At 33.6% G+C, this 23,074-nt stretch overlaps 1 protein-coding gene across 1 annotated transcript in view; it reads left to right on the plus strand.

The window, feature by feature from the left end:
- Positions 1-125: 125 nt before the first annotated feature.
- LOC106720977 (msx2-interacting protein) overlaps positions 126-23,074 on the plus strand; it is a 63,203-nt gene continuing 40,254 nt past the window's right edge. Inside the window, exons 1-2 of the mRNA XM_045681137.1 lie at positions 126-488; positions 13,995-14,309. Coding sequence (XP_045537093.1) covers positions 406-488; positions 13,995-14,309 — 398 coding nt within the window. The 5' untranslated portion in view covers positions 126-405. The remainder of the gene's footprint in view (positions 489-13,994; positions 14,310-23,074) is intronic.

The raw sequence follows: 23,074 nt of genomic DNA on the forward strand, positions 1-23,074 counted from the left end.
ACAATTTTTTTCCTCAATTAAAATTGGTTTTATTGAAATTTGTAATTTTGTGCTGGATACCCTACTCCACTTTGCGCGGCAGCGGTCAGAAGGCGGAGCTTATCGGCAAACTCGCGTCGAAGCTGGTCTCACTGTCAATTCGAGAGCTGCGAAGTGTACGCTCGCGTCTATTACGTAGTGTGTTTGTAGTGAAGTGTGTTTTGTGAAGAATTTTCGAATGTCGTGAAGTGAAATATAGAGTTGTTTATCCTCAAAAAGTGCATATTGTGTGATTGGCGTTATGTTTATTGTTTAATTCCATAGTGTTAAAATCAAAATGTGTATAGCACCGTGGTGTGCAAAATTGATTTTTGCCACGTAGTGACGCGAACGGGTAATGATTCCTAATGTGGAGTTCGAAGCAAGATGGTTAGAGAGACTCGGCACCTGTGGGTTGGAAATTTACCCGATAACATACGTGAAGAACGAATAAGAGAGCACTTTAAACGGTAAAATTTTCAGTTATGTTTTATTCTAATAATCATTGTTATTATGTACGTTATATTCACTGTAAGATTCTTGGATAAAAAATGCAAGACTTGCACATTGTAAGGAGGCGTCGTTATTGCTGTCTATGGCTAATTATAAAGCAGATCGATCCATACATCCGCGACCAAAATAGACGAACACACACCGGCATAAACACAAACCCTTAATGAGTATACTTAGTAATAATTTACATTAGCAAATTGTAATTACTGGTTTGCTATATAGTAAATTATTAACTTTAACACATTATATCTACAGACGCTTATCCACTAGGGAAAGTATAAAAAATATTCACTAGGAAAAGATACCAAGTATGTTTTGTAGCTTATTATTCAAACTTAGAAAATAGCAGTCTGCTGTTTAAGGTTACGACGATTTCGATCAAGAAAATAAAGATAAAACACGTTTTTGTGGGAGTGCACCTACCTTCCATGAGATGATATTAATACCGATTACGTATTTGTGTTTATATTTAAAGGTATTTTACGCGAGAGCATACATTGGGTCTGGTATTATTGTGTAAATAATAAAGCAGCATATAAAATTAATATTTTAGCAGGTGTAGGTTTTTTATTTAATTTTTGTTTCTTTCATCATTTATGTTTTGTATAATCATAATAGAAAACGAATGTTTTAAAGTGATTACTAAGTGCAGCAGTTTTAGTTTTTGTAGGTATTACAGGAGCTGTTTCTGCTGACATAGCTTACTTATTTTTACTTTTTGCACAATTTTTACAGGATGGGGGTTATGTGTTCAAAAGTAGTATGTATGTATTTTATGTATGAGTGTTCCTGCCGGATAATCTGATAAATAATGAGTATAATTGACGAAAAGGTCATTAGTAACTTTTTTTTAAGTAACTTGCCATTCATGAATAAACATTTAAATTAAAAAATAATTTTACCTGGTTAGTTTGTATGTCTAGGATATCTGGGATATAAATGATGAATACTATTTGCAAATTTTAATTTAATTATAATTTCTGATGTATTATTTGAGTTGGCTAAAAATTTTAGTACACTGACCTATTTTGTCATCTCACCGTACCTATCAACAATTTCAAGATTAAAAAATTACAATTACAATCATAAATAATTAAAACATTTTTTTTTAACAAGAGTTGATAGTTTGGAAAGTAGTTTTGTTTTTGCTAAGGTTTGATTTTTTTTTGTTGACAATTCTAACATTTTCACTTTACTAATATTATAATAGACGCTGAATAGATAAATAGATAGATAGAATGTTTTAAATATTAATATGTAATAAATTAGTAATATTGAGCCCATGTTTAAAAAAATGAGCCTGTGTTTTTTCGTATTTACTTAATTAAGAATGATAATGTAAATGATAAAATGGGCAAAACCACGACCAAAAAATTTCTATTCCATATTTTCTTCAGAAATGCCATAATTTTATTGAAATCGTACGAGTGAAATTAAATTGTATATTGTCGACTTAGCAAATGCTACATACAATCGAACCTGGATAAGCGAGAGTACAATGAACGGCGTTATTTTTCTCGTATATAGAAGTTTCTCTCTAACTCGAGTTTCTAGCTTAAGAGGTATTGAAAACTTCACATTTAGAGGTTAAATAAATTATGCAGGAAATATGGAGAATATAAACGATCTATTTAATGGTTGAGATAGTTAAAATACAAAGGAAATTCAAAATTAACATAGAAACCCAGGTTTTTTTAGTTTTACGTTTTGAAATTACTTCTAGCCACGGCTTATGTTTTTGTATAGATATAACGGTGGGTTTCCACTGTTGTAACACTTGTATTACGACAATGTTGTCATTAATTATGATCTGATTATATTGTCACGTAAAATAGTTCGTAAAAGTAATATCAATTCAACTAATTAGAGTAAGCCCCAAATGTGCTAAAACACTCTAATTACCAAAATTCCATGAATCATAAAAAACACATAAAAAGCACAGATGATTTCGTTGTTAAATTTACAGAAATTTGTTTTACAATATTTTATAAAAAAAAAACTAGCTTTTACCCGCGAGTCCGTCCGCGCGAAATAAAAAAATGCACACAAGATAAAAAAGTTCCTATGCCCGTCTCCTAGTTCTAAGCTACCTCCCCATCAATTTTCAGCTAAATCAGTTCGACTGATCTTGAGTTATAAATAGTGTAACTAACACGACTTTCTTTTATATATATAGATAGATAATAACTGCAGAAGTGCGCACAACACTACTCTCACAAAGATATGTAGCAGTTTCTTATTGAGGTTCGCGTAAAATCTAGGGTTTACGATTCTCGCTTTCAGAGTTTATGAAGTTCTCGCTTATCTAGTTCGACTGTAGTTAAAGTAGTATACCTTTTGGAATACAGTACAACCTAGATAGACGAGAATCCAAGGGACCCGATATTTTTCTTGGTTTCTATCCAACCAGAGTTACTCGCTTATGGAAGTACAGAAATACATTTTCACTAATAGAGGTTACTAAACATGCAGTGAATAATCGATCCATTTCGTTGTATTAGTATATTTTTTTAGAAAGATGATAAATAAAATTAATCACACAAACGTTTTTTAACCCTTTTTTTTTGTTATTTTTTAGGTTTCACTTTAAAATTTCGTACTTTTAGACATGATTTATATCTTTTATATTGTTATTGACTATTGATGATAATGTTATTGGTGCGTCTATAATGTCGTTACATCTGTATTACGACAATATTGCCATGACATGACCACAGACATTTTAATTAGCGAAATTCCTCGAAAGACTAAAATGCTATTCAGGATTGTTTAATTTAGAGAATTTTAATAACGTGTCGTAAACTAAAAAAAACTGCAACTGCAGATGTGTGCCTACGCTCAACCATCGCTTATAAAGGTATAGATAAGAAGCAGTCTCACTCATAAGGTCCATGCACAAAAACCTGGGGACGCGACTTAAAGAGGTAAAAATTATCGCAATTCCAGGTTCGACTGTATAAAGGTTTCAGCGTTAAAATTTTCGGTGTTTTTATATTGTTATTGTTATATCTCACTGCTATTCATTTCTTATGAATTAGGTAGTGGTTATAATGGATTGAATATCCCTTAGCTATACTAACATAAGATTCTTCGATTGTTATTGCCATAGTAATTTTAATTTATCATTTCTTAGATATTAAAAAACAAGGTCGATTATTGGGTTAGGTTGTTAAGGAAGAAGCTGAAAACCGAATAAACGTTTCACCTGATACAGTAATATCGGGAATAAAGAAAATAATCACTAATAATTATTAAAAAAATACAACCAATCGTTGCTACAACTAGCATTTTGCAATGTCGCGCTCTAAAAGCAATACGAGCTCGCAAGCGGTGCGTCGCTGTCGGGTCGTCGAACTCGCCACGGACGACAATATGATGTCGAGAGGATATATTACCGATTTACTTGGATCATAATGTTTGTTTTGGTTATTATTTTTTAAACGATCTATATATATTTCATAAGTTTTCAATGAATTTTACTTGAGTTTTTATAATATACCTTGCTTAATAATTTAAACATAAAAATATGACGGCACATCACTACCCCACCAAGATTATGCGAACATTGCTTCGATAAATAATTTCATAAATAATATCTAGTGTAGCTACGGTGTAGAAGGACTACCTTCTTCTACGTAGTCATGCTACATCTTATATTATAAATGCAAAAATTTTCATGGATAGATGTTTGTTAGGTGGATCTCCGGAACGGCTCAACGGATATTGATAAAATTTGGCACCGATGTAGAAACATAGTCTGAAATAACACACATATACTACTTGAGTCGCGGGTGACAGCTAATACTAAATATCCTAGATACTAAATATCGTTTACTACTACGTACGACGTAGTCAAGAATAAATATCGTTAACGCCAAGTGCAGTATTATAAGTATTTTTGATTAGTTTTAATAAAATTGCATTGCATTCAACTTACATTTCTAAATATCGTTGAAATTTGAAATTAATATTTTTTTCTATAAAGGTTATTGAATTGAAGTAACTGGTGACTGAGCCATCGAACGGCACACCTTACGGCTCAGTTCGCCTTGGGTAAATGTAGTGGCGCCTTGCGGCAGGCAGCGCGACGAGAAGTGCGGCAACGCCGCATGTTTTTGTACGTGTGTCCGGGCGAGCCGCATGTAGCTACTTCGTCGATACATAGGTGTTGTTATGTAGATTTGTATTGAACGTTTATTCTGCGCCTTCGCCCACGGACGTTGATTTGTAGGTTCTTTGTTAATAATAAGGTTATATGTTAAATTATAACAAGTAAGTCAATTTCTCAACTACTGTTATTGTAAAAGAAAACATTCGCGATAGAAAACACGAAAAACTACGTGATGCATCAATCTAACATCTTATCTAGCCTAAATAAAATGCTTTCGACATCGAGGTAAAAATTGTGATAAGCTACTTATTATAGCGGCAACCACATGTTTTGTTGATTCATATGTTCTACACAACCATTCCAGTCCCTAAGGTATTGATTTTATACGTTATATCAGAAAGTTAGCGGTACGATTGTGTCTGATTTGGTGGCTTGTCTTGTTTTAGTCTAATAAAGAAGATTTATCTTGGCTTTCAGTCGCCTTCGCCGTGAAACGTTAAAAATTAAAATTTGCTTTTGGGGTCTACTTCTAATATGATATCTGTTAAGTTGTATAGTAAAATAGTAAAGTAATTTAAATTTTATTTATTTATTATTTTCACAATTAAGAATACAAGCCCTTCTCATCAACAAAATATTTGCACGATCGACATTTATTCAATTCGACAAAGGTCGACATTAAATTAAAGTCAGACACGATTTTGGTAATGTCACGCCGTGAACTTTTGCCATGGGTCCAAAAGAATGTAAAATTGTTGTACTAATAGAATCCACATCGGTGTTGTAATGTTATTATGCAACTTTTCCGTGGTAACAGTCAGGGCAGCACCCCGTGCAGCATTGCCCGGCCCCACCCGCGCCGCGCTCTATCGACCTGCGCAGGCAACCCGGGCCGTCGCGGCGGGCTCGGCGGGCGACCCGACCGGTTTCAACCCCTATTCCCCCAACCCCGACTCACGGTTGCGCGGTCCGTTTTATCCAATTCGACTCTTGGGCGCCGCATTGCTCTCCCCTACCTACCTCTGTATAAAGTAGATTGTACTGCACATATTTTACTTTTGCTGTTTTTATGTTCAAGATTTTTAGAAAGGAAATATCTAATATAACGAAGTAGACATTATTCCGTACGATCATCTGTCATCTGTCGCCCTTATTTATCCAGGAAGCCACGTCGTAATCTTGCCCAGATATTGGTTGCGTTGAAATCATTTCCCATTTTTATGAACTTTGCCTTTTTTTCATGGGACTGAGATAATTTTAATTTTTTGAATAATTTCATATTAAATAGTATTATTTTTTCAAAAGGTGCAAAAGAAAATAATATTTGCATTATCTAGTGTAGTGTAGTGCAGATTAGTGTAGGTTATGAGGATTGCTATGACACCAATAATGTACTAAATTACAATAACTTTTTCAAAGCCAAAGGAGAATGGCATAGATATAATGTGAAACAAGCCAAATAAATTAAAGTAATTTACAACATCAAAAGTATTGTACATTACCAACATAACTGCTTGCAGCAATATTTTCAACTATTATCTAATAAAAAAAACTTTCTTAAACTTTAATTTGTTATTGTGTTAAGTTCTACTACCTAACAAAGTAGTGATAAATATCATAAATTGAATGTTATGATTATCGAAAGTTCATTTGAATGCATTTACCAGTGGATATAAAAGATGATAATTCACAATAAGTCTTAATACATTCAAGTATTGATATATTTTCAGACAAAAAATTACGTTACATATTTATTATTATATTATGGAACATATCTTTAATTACTTCATTGCATCACGTGCAGTCATGTTTAAGTTTAGTTTTAAGATAAAAATATGTTTTTACTCCTTTTTCATTGTCTATATGTAGTTCGTGTCTAAACTTTTATTTTTGATGATAAACATGACCAAAAATCATTAAATGTATTTCATGTTTTGTTAGGGTTGTTTATTTGTTACGTATAGAAGTCAACGGCCTATGAAGCTTTTTCTTTGATTGTCAAATATAGTAGGGTACAGCAGCGAAAAGGTTAATTTGATGGTGGACATGAATATGCGATAAAGTATTAAAAAAGTTATTCAAAGAAGTTCCGTATTTTGTAAACTCCTTTGAATTATTTTTTTATTTTATTTTTATTGAACCTTTGATACATGTACTATTAAAAGTTTCTGGATTATTTATGCACTCACTTGCCTTTGCCCGCGACTCTGATCGCACTCAGTTAAAAGAACTGGATGCTTATACCATGCTTTATTCCAGACTATGTTCTACATCTGTGCCAAATTTCAATAAGATAATCGTTGCAGAGTTATCGAGTAAATATGTAAAATCCAAATAAACGTATCCCTCTGGAACCGTACACGTTTCCTGGACAAAAATCTATCATATTTCACCGAGATCCGTTTAGATGTTCTGGAGATACATAATAACAAACATATATCCAAACATTACGGGGTACCTGGTATAAGAAAATGCTTATACATGGTTTGTTATCATCGAAAATGATAATGAGTGTAATTGTGTTTGAACGAACCTTCTATAAGCGGTTGTCTTCCGCTTGTTGCAAACCCCGTACGATCAACGGTATTGCACCTCTGATTTAGACTGAACGACTATTTTAAATAAGCACATTTTCTTCAATTGCATTAAATGTTTGGTTCACCTATCGATACTATCCAATTAGGCGTTACCTTGTTACTGGAGAAATAGAGAATAGGTGGGTACGTAAAATTTTAATGTTTCGGTTTGTCACAATTTAACCCCAAAAGATTCTTTGTACACTAGAATCTCGACATCTCGAATGTCAAGCGATATTGACAAAAATTCGTCTTAACAAGAAATTCAGGTATTCGACGGGGAATTCCTAGTAAGATGTCATTATTTTTAACAACTACGACTTACATAGTGTGATTTTTGAATTAGGAGTTATCGAGAATAAATATGTATTAAAATGACTATACAGGGAATTAACTTTTTGTTCTATTTACAGTCTAAATAATTTGAGGTTCCTTTCGCTGAACCCTCAAATACTCGATTATGTGAGGATTCATGGAAAGGGAACGGCATATTTTTTTTCCAACTTAACAAGGTCAAGTTATAGCGATTCCACTGTATTATATTATTTTAAATAATCCTTTTAGCTGTAAATTTCAAGGTTTCTTAGCTGTATAATATTAGGGCTAATAGGGTAGCTAGGTAAGAGAGCCTTTTACTATAAATATTATAAAACCAATAAGATACTATGCCCGCGACTCCGTTCGGTATTAAGTAGCGCCTATGTATTTTCCAGAGTATGTTTTACATCTGTGCCAAATTTCATCAAGATTTGTTGAGCCGTCATCCATCCATTCATCTAAACATTCGCATTTATAAGTAAAATATATATATTTGTTACATTTTAAGCTTCTAAGCTTTTGGTAGTATATCTGAATCCACCTTTGGATATAAATAAACAACAGTTCAATAATAAATGGTGATACATATTCATTCGAATACATTTGGAATTGCTATAGGCGAGCATAATACACAAAGTAGTTATTCAGAAAGTAGACTGACGTCACCGAGCCGGTGTCTCCCCCTCCCGTCCGTTTCCCCCCTGTACCAGTGTTCGTTTCGGTTCGCGCTGTCTCCGTCGCCGTCGCTCCACTGCTAGCAGCAATGCTGTATACACAGCGCAGTTGTGTCGGTTTCACACGGAAACGGGCACGGCGCGGTGTGGCGGGGCGGAGCTGGCGCGGCCATGTTGTAGTAGGCTTGGCAACGTCGCACTAGACATCGACCGATTTAATCATTCTTTGGTGTCGCTGCTAAGTTTCTCGTTATCTGTCTGTCCACGTAATATTTTAACATCGATCGACGCCTGAATTGATAGTAGAATTAGTACTTGTTTATAAAGTATGATGTATATAGGTGCTGAATTTAAGATGATGACGACTTTTAAATTGCTTATCTGTTTAGTTTAATTTAAAAAGCTAGGTTTAAAAATTGAATCATAATGTTTCAGGAGTTGTAGATTACGGTTAACGTTAAAAGTTAATTTATAACTAAAGAATGCAGGTAATTGAACGACATATTTTGTATTCCATTGCATTCCATTCCATAATTCCTCAAAAATGTTTAATCCTTTTTTCTGATGATCACAGTTTTTCTTATTTATTGTAAATAAAATTGATGATGATTTTTTTACGAACTAATACACCCGTTGAGCAATTTAATGTAGGTATTGGTATAAACTAGACGCTACATCTAGTTTATTTTGAATTGGATATTAACAAGTGGCAGAGGTAGCATCAAAAACATCCGTTGCCAAATGGGCCGGTTGGACAAATATTAAAATCGCAAGAAAGAAGTGTTGAATTCTGCGTTTCGTCTAATGAGTATTACTCGATTTAAGTCCGCTTTTTATCTTTCTTTGCCTTTACTAATAACGATGAGAAAGAACTGTTAGAGGAGGCATGCATTCCCTCTTCCATATTATTAAAGATAGAATCTTCAAATTATTACCATGTTGGGTGGTTGTCCAGGGACAGCAGCGATCGCTTCGCTATTTTAGCGATATCTAGATAGGTGTCACCTTGCTCGTTTGTCCGTTTTCCAACTATATGTGTATTAAAACAATAGTAATGCCGTAAAAGAATAAACTATTGACGAGATATAAACGGCAGAGATAATATTGTCCGTTGTATAAAGAAAAATACCGGCTGGTAGGTACGTCGAAAGAAACGAGCGGAGTGGCAACAGCGCACGTTGTTCCATAGCTTCGTAAGAGCGACAACGTCGCATTTTTTTTTGTTTCGCCGCGTCATGGAAACGCGCGGTGCGATCGGCGCGGCAGACCGGCCACTCGCTCAACTCGTTTTGTGAATACGTTAAGAGTAATTATGTAGTTATTTATTTTAAATGTTGTTCTGATAGTTATATACTAGTGACCAGCTTTTCTACTGTGAAATTAACTGTGCGCTTTAAGAATGCAACAGCAGGCAAAATGTTTTTAATAAAGGTTCGCTATAATTATAAAATTATATCATAAACAATATGTTAATAAATGAAGCACTCGTTTACTTTGCATTTGTACATAATTATAAGGTGTGAAAACGATTAACGAAATTTAGTAAGCTATGATAATATAGGTTCAATCATACTCACAACTAGTTGTCAGATACAACTTGTTTCGCGTTGTCCTGTTAAACTGGCGTCGGTTATATTACGCTGAACCCTAAATATCGTTCCAATCCAAAAACATTTTCACCATTGACAAACCTCACCTTTGCGCTAATACACATTAATTACAAAATATTTATATTTATAGACTATGTTCTACATCTGTGTCATATCAGCGAGATCCGTTAAGCTATTTTGGAGATACGTAGTAACAAATATCCAACCTTCGTATTTATGAGTATGATTTCAACGTTGGATCCATACGAGATATATGGGCTTTCAAACAACTCTGAGTTCATCTAACATTGGGAAACTTTATGTGTAAAACAAGGACAATTCGATAAACAAAAAAACCAATCGTTGTTTTGAGATGTATACTGTTGATAAAGACTATTTAAATTTTTATTATTAGATACCGATCAGTTTTGAATGCGTAATTAAGTTTTTATGTATGTTTTATATGAAGGTATATAATTCCATTGTCTTAAACGATTGGACCAGTGTGAGGTGTCATGCGATTCGTGTTCTTTCTCGGAGTGTTTAAGTGATTAAATAGTCTGGTTCCTTTTTATACGATGTCTCAGTTTACTTATGTAGATTTTACATGTATGTAAGTAATTTCAGGATATGTTAACTCTTAACCAATACTGGCGAAAGTTATGTTAAATTAATGTAGTTAAAAAGCAATTTAAATCATTATTTTAATATTCAAGAGAATTTTTTTTAAGGAAATTACGCGAACAGATGAACGGGAAACTTAACATAGTAAAAGTAAACGTGGATGATTTTAAATTTTGATTTTAGAATTTCAAACAATGAGCGATCAATAGTTACTACCAAGTAAACTTTTTTTTGCTCATTGTTTGAAATGGTAGTATGCTCCTGATAACGGACAGATAAGGATAATATTAAAAAAATAAAAAAAGACGTCGCAGATATACGTGCGATTTTCAATTCCTTTTTCTGAGGCAAGCCGTAGCCTACTTTTCATAGCATTTTACATAACTCTAATGGAGGAAAAATTAAGTCATGGAAGTAGATACATTTTAAAGGGTTCAGACATTTTATACACGTAAACTGAACATATACTATGATTAAATATAATAAACCACAAGATATCAATTATCTACGTGATGGTGAAAATAGTTTTTTAATTCGTTTTGTGGCTCCGGAAAACCTAAAAGTCATTAAAAGCGAAAGTTTTATGGGATTTAAAGATAAAAAAAAAATTAAGTGGTAATCCCGTAAAAGTTCTTCGGAAAGAGAGATTAATATTGTATGAGAGTCAGGTCCAAAAAGGGTCGTAGCTATAAGGTGATCCTTATTATATCCTTACGCGTACAATGATACTATAATTTTAAATTTTCCAAGGGACGATCGTATTAAAAATTGAACATAAATAAAACGTTAAAATATCCTAAAACTCACGTCAGACAGATGAGTTACTTTTTCTTATAATTTTAAATAATGGAGCTTTATTTTCTGTGCACGCATTGGTAGCTATTTTTAAATAAATTGGCGAATATTATTGTTAGGCACCTGACAAAATACAAAATAGTAAGTGAACTTTCCAAAAAAAAAAAATAACCATCAATATTTTACGTGTATCAAAAGTTTATCTTATAATGTTTCAAGTGTTATCAATATCATACATAGTATAAAACAAAGTCGCTTTCGCTGTATGTCCGTATGTATGCTTAGATCTTTAAAACTACGCAACGGATTTTGACGCGGTTTTTTTTAATAGATAGAGTGATTCTTAAGGAAGGTTTGTATGTATAATAAATGCATAATATAGTAGAGAAACACTGATAAATTTAAAGTTTTCTAATGTGATGTCGTAAATAAGCACGTTTTTTTGCGCTTATATTGCAAACGCTGGCTGAACCCTACGAGATAGACCAAAATAATGTACTACAGTATTGTTCACCTTAAAAAGTTCAACAAAAAAGTCCGCGATGGTATATGTCTATCTCTTAGGGATAACCCAGCATAACCATTTTTATTCTTTTACGAAGTGATTTTAAACAATACAGCATTAATCCTTATCCATTTAAGTACCTTGAATAAATTGTGCATTTATTCTGTAGTAGGTATATTTTGCATTGCACCCGTGCGAAGCCGGGGCGGGTCGCTAGTTGAAAAATAAATTCAAAACATTTTTTTCTATAGTGAGTCAACGATTTTAAAAGTAATAAGAATGACGTCACCCGTGATCCGTCGTCTTAGTTATTTCGTGTGACGTATGCTGTATACACTGAAAGCAAAGAAATTTAACATATAACAATATACAAGACGATGTATCAATATGCTCAAAACGATTGCTAGCAACTCGGATGTAAAGTTTGACACGATGAGACGTAGTAACTCTACCTGGAACAAATGCAGTGATCCTTCTAGGTTTAGGTGAATTACTTGTATAGAGGTTGTGTTGCGCTGTAATTGCTACAAAATATACGGATACTTGTGTGCGCGTAACAAGCACACGAGTATCTATAACTACAATTGTTTTTATGTTACTGTCTATGTGTTGGTAACGTGCTGAGTGATTAAGCTCACTGAGATTTGCCTTAAAATTAGGTAAAAATAAATTCGATTCAAATCGACCTGTAATTTATTTCATTTTGAATTAATTTAAATAACATATTTTTCGACATATTAATGACTAGTTTGTAGTAGCGACTTCGTATGCGCAGAATTAAAAAATTATAGCGCCTATATGTCAGCCTCAGTGAAAATGTAGTTTTTTAATGATGAAAGATTTTTTTTTAAATAAACTCAGTATTTTTTTAGTGTAGTTAGTGTAGCGTAGTACAGTCAGTAGTTAGTGATATTAATATAGATGTCGCAGGTATATTGTGTAATTACGCCAATTATAAACGGCGTTGGTGTTTTACATAAACACGGCGTGTTATAAAATGCCTGAGGCAAATTGAACTCTAGTTCAATTGTCGTTGGTTGAATCTTAATTTACATTTTTTTCACATCACAAAACACGTTTTGGCTTGTTAGTTTGTGATATTTATTAACATGTTCTAAACCTAACCTAACTTATTCACTTTGTTTTTATTTTTATTTATAATTATAATGTTCCAAACTTAACCAACTTAGCTATTGCATTATCCGCGTGTTTTTAATTGCTCCCGTTTGATAATCGAAAGCTTTTTTTTAACTTACTATTATAAATATTTTTCAACTCATTATTATTTTGTAAAAAACCTTTTTAAAATATAGTATTTTCATTTTTTTTAAACACTACTTGACGCCGTTTTGTTTGTTTAGATTATCAGCGGCGCCAGAGTATGAAACAGAACTCAGTTCTTCAATTTGCCTAGGCATTTTATAAACGGCGTTTTAATCGACGTCGAATGTTTATAACGCCAACTTTCTGTAAAACGCTTGCGCCGTTTGTACACTGCGATTTACATGGCGATTTGACCTTTCCAAGTAAGAACTGTCGTTAATTAGCGTGAAACGGCCATAAATTACATAAACTTGAACACACTTGTCAACGACCGAGCTCTTACTGATCAGCTAGACACTAGCTTTGCGGAGGACGTTAGTTGCCTCTGCGTTTTCCTGTCACCGAGTTTCGTCGTCTGACGACAGGACAGTCCGCACGTCTACACCATCTCGCTGGCAATCCACAACCGTGCGGTTTTCGTGAAACTTTCTGTCTCGCACAGCCGCGTTGAGGAATGGTCTGACCTCGGTGGTATTTCCAAACAACTACGACTTAAGGTCTTTCAAGAAGCGAGTGTGTCACCTTAAAATCCGGCAACGCATCTGCAGTTCCTCTGATATTGCAGATGTCCATGGGCATCGATGATCACCTCGGTGTTCCCGCTGCTACACGAGCCCTCTTATCTTATAACCACCACCCACCCTTCTCTAATTAGAAAGGATGCAAATATCCTCTTTCTGTGCGTCCCCATCTCCGTTGATTAAAGGTAGACAACGCATCTGCATTTGTGGATGTCTATGGACATCGGTCGATTCGCTATTTCGCTTATTCAGGTGGCCGTTTGCTCGCTTGCCACCTTTTGATATTTCTGTAATTAGGCATCATATGTCTATGGGAATTCTTCCTTTTTTAAACGTTTTTATTTTTTCCCTCTTCCTTATATACTTAATCTATCTTTAGTATCTCTTTTAGATATTGTATTATAAAACTCAGTTTATTTCTTTACAGCTATGGCCGAGTCCAAAATGTCAAGTTATTGGGTAGAATGGAAAACGCGAACGCAGGTGCAAACGGAACGACAATTTCCGGTTTTTGCGCCACGGTCGCCTTTATGGACATCAAGTCTGCTTCGAAGGCGCACAACGCGGAGCACGTATTGGACGAGAGGACTCTCACCACGGAGTATTACGAGCCCGCAGCGATACCATCGGCCGCGGGAGCTACCTCGGCGGGCTCTTCTCCCGCCGGCTCCGGCTACTCAGGCTCCTCGTCCTCCGTGAACTCTGCGCCTGCACCCGCTGCTATCGCACGCTTCCACTTATCGTAAGTACACACAATTTATCATACATTGACCTGGATATTATCTGCGAGTATCATAAGCCCCGAATGCAATCAAGATGTGAACTAATATTGTTAACATTTCTGATGATTTATGCACACTACGCTAATATTAATAGTTCTGTATTCTCCAAAAAACGAACATTTCCCCAAATTTATCGAAGTATTTACAATTTTTGTGGTAATTTTTATTTTTAATAAAAAACCAACAATTTTTTCAGGAAATTAAACTTTACTTCTTTATTTTTTATGTAATAATTAAAGAAATTTATGTTAAGAAAATATTTTTTTTTCTCACAATGAATTCTTTGGATAATAAGTAAATTGACTAAGGAGACAATAAAATTTTAAATAAAAATTAGAAGATATTTATTGTTACTAAGTAATAATTTAATTATTATTTAAAACTGTAAAGTGGCTTTTTCCAATATTGTCGTTGTAAAATTATTGGCTTATAATCTCAGTAGAGATATTTTAAATTGAAGCTTAATAAACTAAACTATTTACTTGATAAATATTAAATTACAATTATTATCGTTGCTTTGTAACATCATTATAACTATTTATTTTAATTAGCATGATGAATGAATGATTTCGGAAATAACACTTGGTCGCTTTTACTGTGAGTTTTCAGCGCCTAAATAGATGCTGAAAAACTTATCTGTTTTTAAAAGCCAATGATGTGATGGCACTATGTTTTTGCGCACGTATTCCGGCAGTCATAGAGTGAATATTACAAACTGAGTCCCTCATATTAATGTACTTTTAAATAACTATTTTCATGAATGCGGACACTAATCAACTAGCGAATTGGTCACTAATTTTTAGCCCGCGAATTTTGAAACCGCGGGTAACGGGGAATCGGGGAAAAGGTGACTACTGTTTTATCACGTAATTAAAAAGTTACTCTCTGTAAAAAGGCCAGAAATGCATCTGCAGATCAATGGGTCTAAAGCTGATTGTAGTTCTTCTGATCTCACGATGATTGACAGCACTCACTGAATCTCAGAGGCGCGTGTGCGATGGTCAGCTCTGACGCCTACACGGTATTGACTCGCAATGCGTACGGCCGCTGACCTGACCATCATCTGCGCAATTTACAATTAGGCGAAGCATTGCTAGTTGATACTATAAAATATAAAAATGAATAAAAGGAACATAACAGTTTATGAATTAAAATCTATAGCGATAAAATTATTTAAATTTAAATGGTTTTTCCATAATTCGACCACAAATTATAACAAACGATGTTAACGTTTTAAGTGTATATTTATTTACAAATAAAACGATTTATTACCAAAGTATTACTAATTCAGTAATTAATTTTGGTAAGTGTTATTTTGTTTTAATTGTGAGATTAACTGGTAACACTGTATTTTTAAAAACATTATTTTTTGAAATTATACTGTAAATAAACTTAAACTGTGTTTTAAGGTATTGTGCATAAAACATCGTATAAATATTTTACTTCAGATTTTACAGATTTAAATTTGTGCACTATCGAGAATAATTGTACATAAAAAACAAGAATTATATAATGTTATTACAAAATAGTAAAGTATAATGTCTATTAAATAAATGCTAATGATACCTGCAGATGAACAGATATTTTTTTTTATACAGCAACTTGCCTTTTGACGGCAATCATCGCTACTACATATTATGTACCTACATTATTACCCCAAATTGTTTATTTTTGATTAGACCCTTAATGAAGAAATTTAAAAATATACCATAACCGCATCGCTTCATGCTTGCAATTATGTTGTGGTTAAATAATTTACTATATAGCAACAAGCATGTTCGTCTTAGTTTCTGCACCAACATTTAGGGTGCCGCCGCCGCCGAGACAGTGATCTCGCGACTGATTGACCGACCTGCCTGCGTTTAAAGGATTGCAGTGTAATTTGGATTGCAGTGGGATACGCACCCGAGAACAGTGTAAAAGTGCAGTGATTAATTGTGCAAGTGAACGATGAATTGTGGTGTCTATAGTGTCGTGAGTTCGTAACAATCTGAGCATATACGATCCATTATAGGTATGTACGAGTTATATGGATTGTTAAAATCACTGTGGCTGGCGGCGGTCCCAACTACGTTTTATATGCACCTATTTCTAACGCTATGTAATATATACTGTCCTTTTGAATGTCATAACTCATAACAGATTTATTAACATACGTGTTAACAATTTCATTGCAAATTTTTTATGTATCGAGGTATTTTTCTTACTTTAAATTTTGTGAATTATACTTTTAAAGCATCTCGTTTTATACTGCAAAACTCCGATCAAGCGTCATTCAAAAATAACCAAAAACCTTGGTTGTGCTTGGGATTCGAACCAGCAACCTTATGCATAGGGTCGGCTTTAGCATTTCCGGCGCACTGGGAGAGATTTTAAAGGCTCCCTCTAATTGGAATTCAAACCGAAAATACGTAAAAATGCGTACAATGAAAACCATTTCTTAAGACATTCGAATTGCTTTATTAAATAAAATGCATGATGTTATATGGAGACAACATATTGTATAGTAGTATAAATACAGGGTTAATAGACATATCCCAGATAGGAGGTTATAGGAGTGACTATTTGGGTTAAAATTAAACCCCATATACATTATGCAAAAGAGAATCATTTATATGCAGCGCCCATTTTTGCTCGGCGCCCTGGATGGTCCCTACCCTAACGCCTCTACTGCTTTTGCACACCAGTCGAGTTATGCCACTCGGCTGTGCCTTGCTTAATAACGTCACCGTCACGTCAACAAGAACGTGACGGCGCCGAGGTAGCGACAATACATTTACAACAGCGGCTTGTCCATCATCCTCCCGTCACCCGAGCGCCCTCATCTCAGCCGCCGATATTTTGCGTAGATCGGCGATACCGGTAGGTCATGACGGCTCGATGCACATGTCCAACACGCAGACCCCGTCACGTCGTAAACATGCGTTTTTGTTTGTTTTTATAATAGAGCTAGCAGAAAGAAAAGAATGTCTGTTGTAAAAAACGAAAAATGTTTCTTGAGATGAAGTATTACGAAAATACTCCACAGAGATCGTCGCTGTGGACAAACGACCGCCGTCACGTCATTTTAATCTCGGACAGAAATAAGCTGGTAACGGCGACGGTGACGATATTGGTGGACAATAGCTCTTACAAATGATTTCGAAAAAGAAGTACAATGCTTTGTCGTAACGATAATGTCACTTGAGTATTTAACGGATAGTTTTGCTATTTAAGACGCGCGGCTCTGTGCGGATATCAGCCCCATAGACAAAGTTCATTCGCTTCGAAGCGATTCTAAAACGAATTTCAAATGATTGTCATTTCTATGGGATCCCGCAATTAGTCATAATCCATGAAAATTAACAGACTAGCTGTTTATATCTATCTACCTAATAATTTTACTATATTTATGAAAAAATATTTTGTGTTATTCACTTAGCGATGTTAAATAATCCATTTCTAAAGCTTTTCATAGAATACTTGTTAAATGCAAGGAAAATCTTAGTTCCTTTGTTTTTAACAAACACATTCAGAGGTATAAGTACAAAACTAACTATAAGATATTAAAAATTTAAAACAGTATAAAAATGGAATCATAAGAGTGCAATAGATATGTATTATGTATAGTATGATAATAATATTAAACTCAAGACATACTCCTACATTCCTGTGTCTAAAAAATGTTTGCGGAAATTGAAGACATTGTGCTTTTAAATTATTGTATTTATTTTGCAAAATTCAGTAAAATAATAGCTTGCCTTCACAGAATTTCTATTCTGGTAAGGTCTCAGTTTCTATGTCTATACTGTATCTTTTTTATGGATCTATTCCTTCTTCCCTTAATTTTATCATCTACTATTTAAACTCTACCTAGGATATAAAGAGAACTAAAACACACAACCTCTACTAAAACATACAATATCCACTAAAAATAGAGGTTTCTGTTACTTCCTCATGTCAATTTACTTATCACCACGAACTGCTTATATACACTTACGAAATTAATTCACCCTTTTGACTTAGGAATCTATAGGAATTAGAAATCCTATAGATTGCCTCCTTTTTCATTTCAGGTAAACATTCTACAATAATTTTTCATCTGTTTTAACCGTTTTTGCATTCTAGAAAATCTTATATATAAAATTCTCGTGTCACCACTATTGTCGGACACTATTGACACACGGTTGTCAATCGACCAACATCTATTTTTCATACCCCTATTAAGTTTTTTTTTAACTGCTCGCGGACGGAGTCGCGGGCGACAGCTAGTAAAACATAATAATTTTAATGCCTGTCTATGTCAATATCTATTTGTGATGTAAAAGACATTACATATACTCATGTACATTACATATACTTCTAAAGTTCAATAAATAAATTCACGAGTCAAATGTGTATCTTTAGACTAACCAATCCGTAAATTTAATATTGGTTTAATTAATATAGAATTGTAATGAACTATGATATTAGATTGTCCAATACGACCTCCAATAAATAAAGGTAAAATCTTTACATTCTTAACAGTTATTTTATAGAACTACAGAATGGGATTTCATTTTGTCCCAACTCAATAGGCTCAGCTTATATTTTGGTTCACGGTGGGAGATCAAATGTTACTTCTTAAATGTTTTTTAAACAAATAGAAAAAAATCACTACTACAAATATAAAGTTTATGCTTACAACACAAAATGTGTATACAAATTATGATTTATATGCTTAGAATTTTATAAAGGTTATAAATAACCGACAACATAAAATAGTAAGTACTCTGAAATTAAATCCCTTATACTTATTTATAGAAGTATCTAGAGCTATGTTTTCTTGCTGGTGATATAATGTATTTCCGTTTTAACACGTGTCATATTAATGCGCTATTGACAAATTTTGAGGTTATGTACATACTGAAATTTATAATCTTTTAGCAGCATTCGTGTATAGTTTGCAAGTTATTTTAATAATTTTTATAAGACTCCTTATCACATGTAATGCAATATAATTTATTACAATACAATTTTATTGGTAATATATAAATTACAAGCAAAAAAGTAAAAGTATATTTACAGTTGCATCTTTCAATAAGTTGTAAACTTCTAATAAAGCTTTCAAAAATTTGAAAACTTTACTCAGCTTTAACAACTATGATATAAAATGTAACATCAACATACCATACCATCAACATAATATGCCATTTGAAAACTTCCAAATCCCTGTGCAAGTGCCGGAGATAATAAAAATTCTGTGCCATCAACCATTACATAATGGTTGCTTTACATGAAACAATTACGAATAACATTTTTAAACTATTTTTATTCTATTTTTTCACTGTTTTTACTGTATTTTTAGCCGCCTTCAAAAAGAAGGAGGTTATCATATTACTTTTTGTTACACTGAAACACTTGATTTTAATGTGTAACCGCAATTGAATTTTAATGTGTAACCGCAATTGATGAAATTACAACAAAGGATTTTGCCATTAGCTGAGGATTACCGTTACCAAGTCTCCAACTATTGTTTAGTTTAAATATTCAAAACTAAATTTCTCCCCTTATAGCCCGGGAGCCAGGTACATTTTCGGTCAATTATTTCCTCTCGAACGAAACTTCGTAAAATGCATAAGGGACTTATACTATGAATACTCGCGACCATTAGCTGCGGCTCGGTGGGTGGGGTGGGCAACGGCAGCCTCCCACGCATGGAGAAAAAAATTGTTTTTCAGTCATTTCCTCTCATTTGAAAATTTATCAGAGTATAGTTTATGTAGTATTTTAAAAGAAAAACATAGTCAGCTGACCATAACACGGTGGATTACACGTCAGCTGGCTCCTTGAAAATGAAAAAAAAAAAAAAAAATTTCAAGCTTTCAAGGTACCAGCTGACAAACTTTCCATTGAGATACAGCAAGCTGACATTAATTTTCATTGGTAGAAGCATATAAACGATCACCAGGTAAATTTTTAGTTGAGAGGAAATCATTGAAAGAAAAAAATCTTTTTTTTTTCATCTTCAAGGAGCCAGCTGACGTGTAATCCACCGTGTTATGGTCAGCTGACTATGTTTTTCTTTTAAAATACTACATAAACTATACTCTGATAAATTTTCAAACGAGAGGAAATGACTGAATTTATTTTTCTCAATGCGTGGGAGGCTGCCACTGCCCATTCCACCCACGGAGTCGCAGCTGACGGTCCCCTGTATTCATAGTATAAGTCCCTTATGCATTTTACGAAGTTTCGATTGGGAGGGACTTGGTCATGAAAATCTGTCGGTGACTCCCGGACCATTATTATATATACCTTTATAGGATATATTTGAAGAAAGTTTAAAACAACTAGTAGGCAGTTATTGTTTTGAGGAGTGTTTAGATCAATTTTCACGTATTAGCGCTAATGGAATATCTCCATACATTCATCCCCTGTTATGGGATGAATATAATAAAAACCTCTACGGTGCTTATACGATTTATTTTTATTATTATAGATACAGATATGCAAATTTTCATGTCTCTAGCCTATGAAAAATATCTAGATATGAACCATTTCAGACCTCTAGGACCTTAACAGAAAAATTTGCCAAAATATGAAATACTAATTTTTAATAATTTGTCAAGTATATAAAAAATCTAAGATTATCGCAAGTTTTTTTTTTTTTAAATTGTTATTAGAAAACCATACACTGCCATCCATACAAATGGTTTGATCGAAAATTATCTGTCCTTAGCAACTCAGTCTACGCGGATTCAAAAAGAGACGTAATAAGTAGCCTATGTTTTTATCCAGACTATATTCTACATGCCAAATTTCATCAAGATCCGTTGAGCTGTTCTACACATATCTTCAAATATATCAATCCATGCATCTAAACTTTCACATCTATATTATTAGTAAGATTGTAATTTAAAAATAATGGGAAATATAACATCGTTATTATGTTCTCACTGGCCGAGACAATTTTTTTCGGTTTGATTCCATACAAAAGTAATGATTTCCTTTACACTGCCCCCTCACACCCGGATAAATTTAAAAAATCTTGAATGTCTTGATCGACATATTGATTGGTTTTTTAATTGAATTTTAAAATATACGCATACTGTAAAAGGCGATCATTTTTTTATTGCACTATCCCGCACAAAAATTGTTGTTTGTCGTTGTTCAGTCAGAACATGTTATATCGATATGTTTCCTTATAATCTCTAGATTTCAATTACAATGATAATCAATTTTTAAGGTTTCAAAGGCGCGCACACATTTTCGATGTTATTGAACAAAATTAAATGTCAAATAACAACAACGTAATGATGGAGTTGCTTTTTTAACGTTAATATCTAACCACAGAAAACAAGAGACGCAAATCGCTGCCATCTAATTGTGCAAGCGAGTGATACTTACAGTAATTTATTAGAGAGTAAGCAAAATACAGCTACCTTTTCGTTTACCTTTTTCAGCTTTTTGAGCCTCGTTTGCCTTACAACTTGACCTTGAACCTTGTAGTTATTGAATGGATAGGCTATAAGCCGTAGTATTTTGTCTATTTGATTTTCGCCATTTTGGGGCTGATGGTTGCGGTTGTTGCGGTGGCGATAATTCGAATTTAATAATACAGAAATTGGAACAAAAAAGCTGTTATTTATGATTAATGTCCTATCCATATATACCGATCAATGGCTCGACATGTGTTTGTCACAACTCTATGTATTTAGATATTTTTTTGAAAATGTTATAATTGTGATAAATTTATATTTAAAATTTAAATTAAAAAAAATAAATTAAAATTATATTTCGTTGGGATTAATTAGTTCATCTTAATTCACCTGATAAGGTAACTGTTTCCGGTATAAAGCAAAATAAACCACAAATTAACGAGAAAATAACGACTCAAGAAGAGACTGAAATTTTCAACGGCCGTGAAATGGCGCTATTTGCAACTAACTTCATGACCAATATTAAAATTCAAACAAGGATTTGACGTTGAATTGGTAATATTTTACGCGAATATCCAACTTAAACAACATTCTACGCACTGATTTATGAAATTCAACCCAAAGGACTTTACCATAAAAAACTTAAAAAGTGTTTAAAATACATTTTGGCTTAAAAATGCGTCGTCGACCCTTTAATATTGTGACTGAGCCATGATTAATTCTAATTTAAAAACAAGCACGTTTAATGCATTTTAAAAATCAATGCAAAAAAGTAATAAATTAATATAAAAACGGTATATAATTTTTAATATACTAAATAAGTACATAGAATGTCTAAATAAGTACATCGATTTTCCAAAAATCAACTCTTGTATTAGCTCATATTAACTGTGGGTTTATGATACCGAAATCTCTGTTTGCAACATATTGTCATTTGTTTGACACAGATAATAAACAGGGATGACGATAACATATCGTAGATTATGTCGTCCGAAACCAACGGTAAGTTTTTGATGACTGTCACACACTGAACCTCTATAAATAGACTGGCTATACGGCGTAGTATTTTGTGCGTATTTGATTTTCGCAAATTTGGCGCTGATGGTAGCGGTGGTGTGGATTCGAATTAATAATATATATATATATAGTACTAGCTGTCGCCCGCGACTCCGTCCGCGCGGAATTAAAAAAACAAACAATAAGTAGCGTAAATGTGTTCTTCGAGACTATGATCTACATCTATGCCAAATTTCATGGAGATCTGTAGAGCCATTCTGGAGATACCTTCAAACAAACATGCATCCATACATCCATCCATCTAAACA

Source organism: Papilio machaon, chromosome 15 (genome assembly GCF_912999745.1).
Source record: "Papilio machaon chromosome 15, ilPapMach1.1, whole genome shotgun sequence".
Lineage (NCBI taxonomy): Eukaryota > Metazoa > Arthropoda > Insecta > Lepidoptera > Papilionidae > Papilio > Papilio machaon.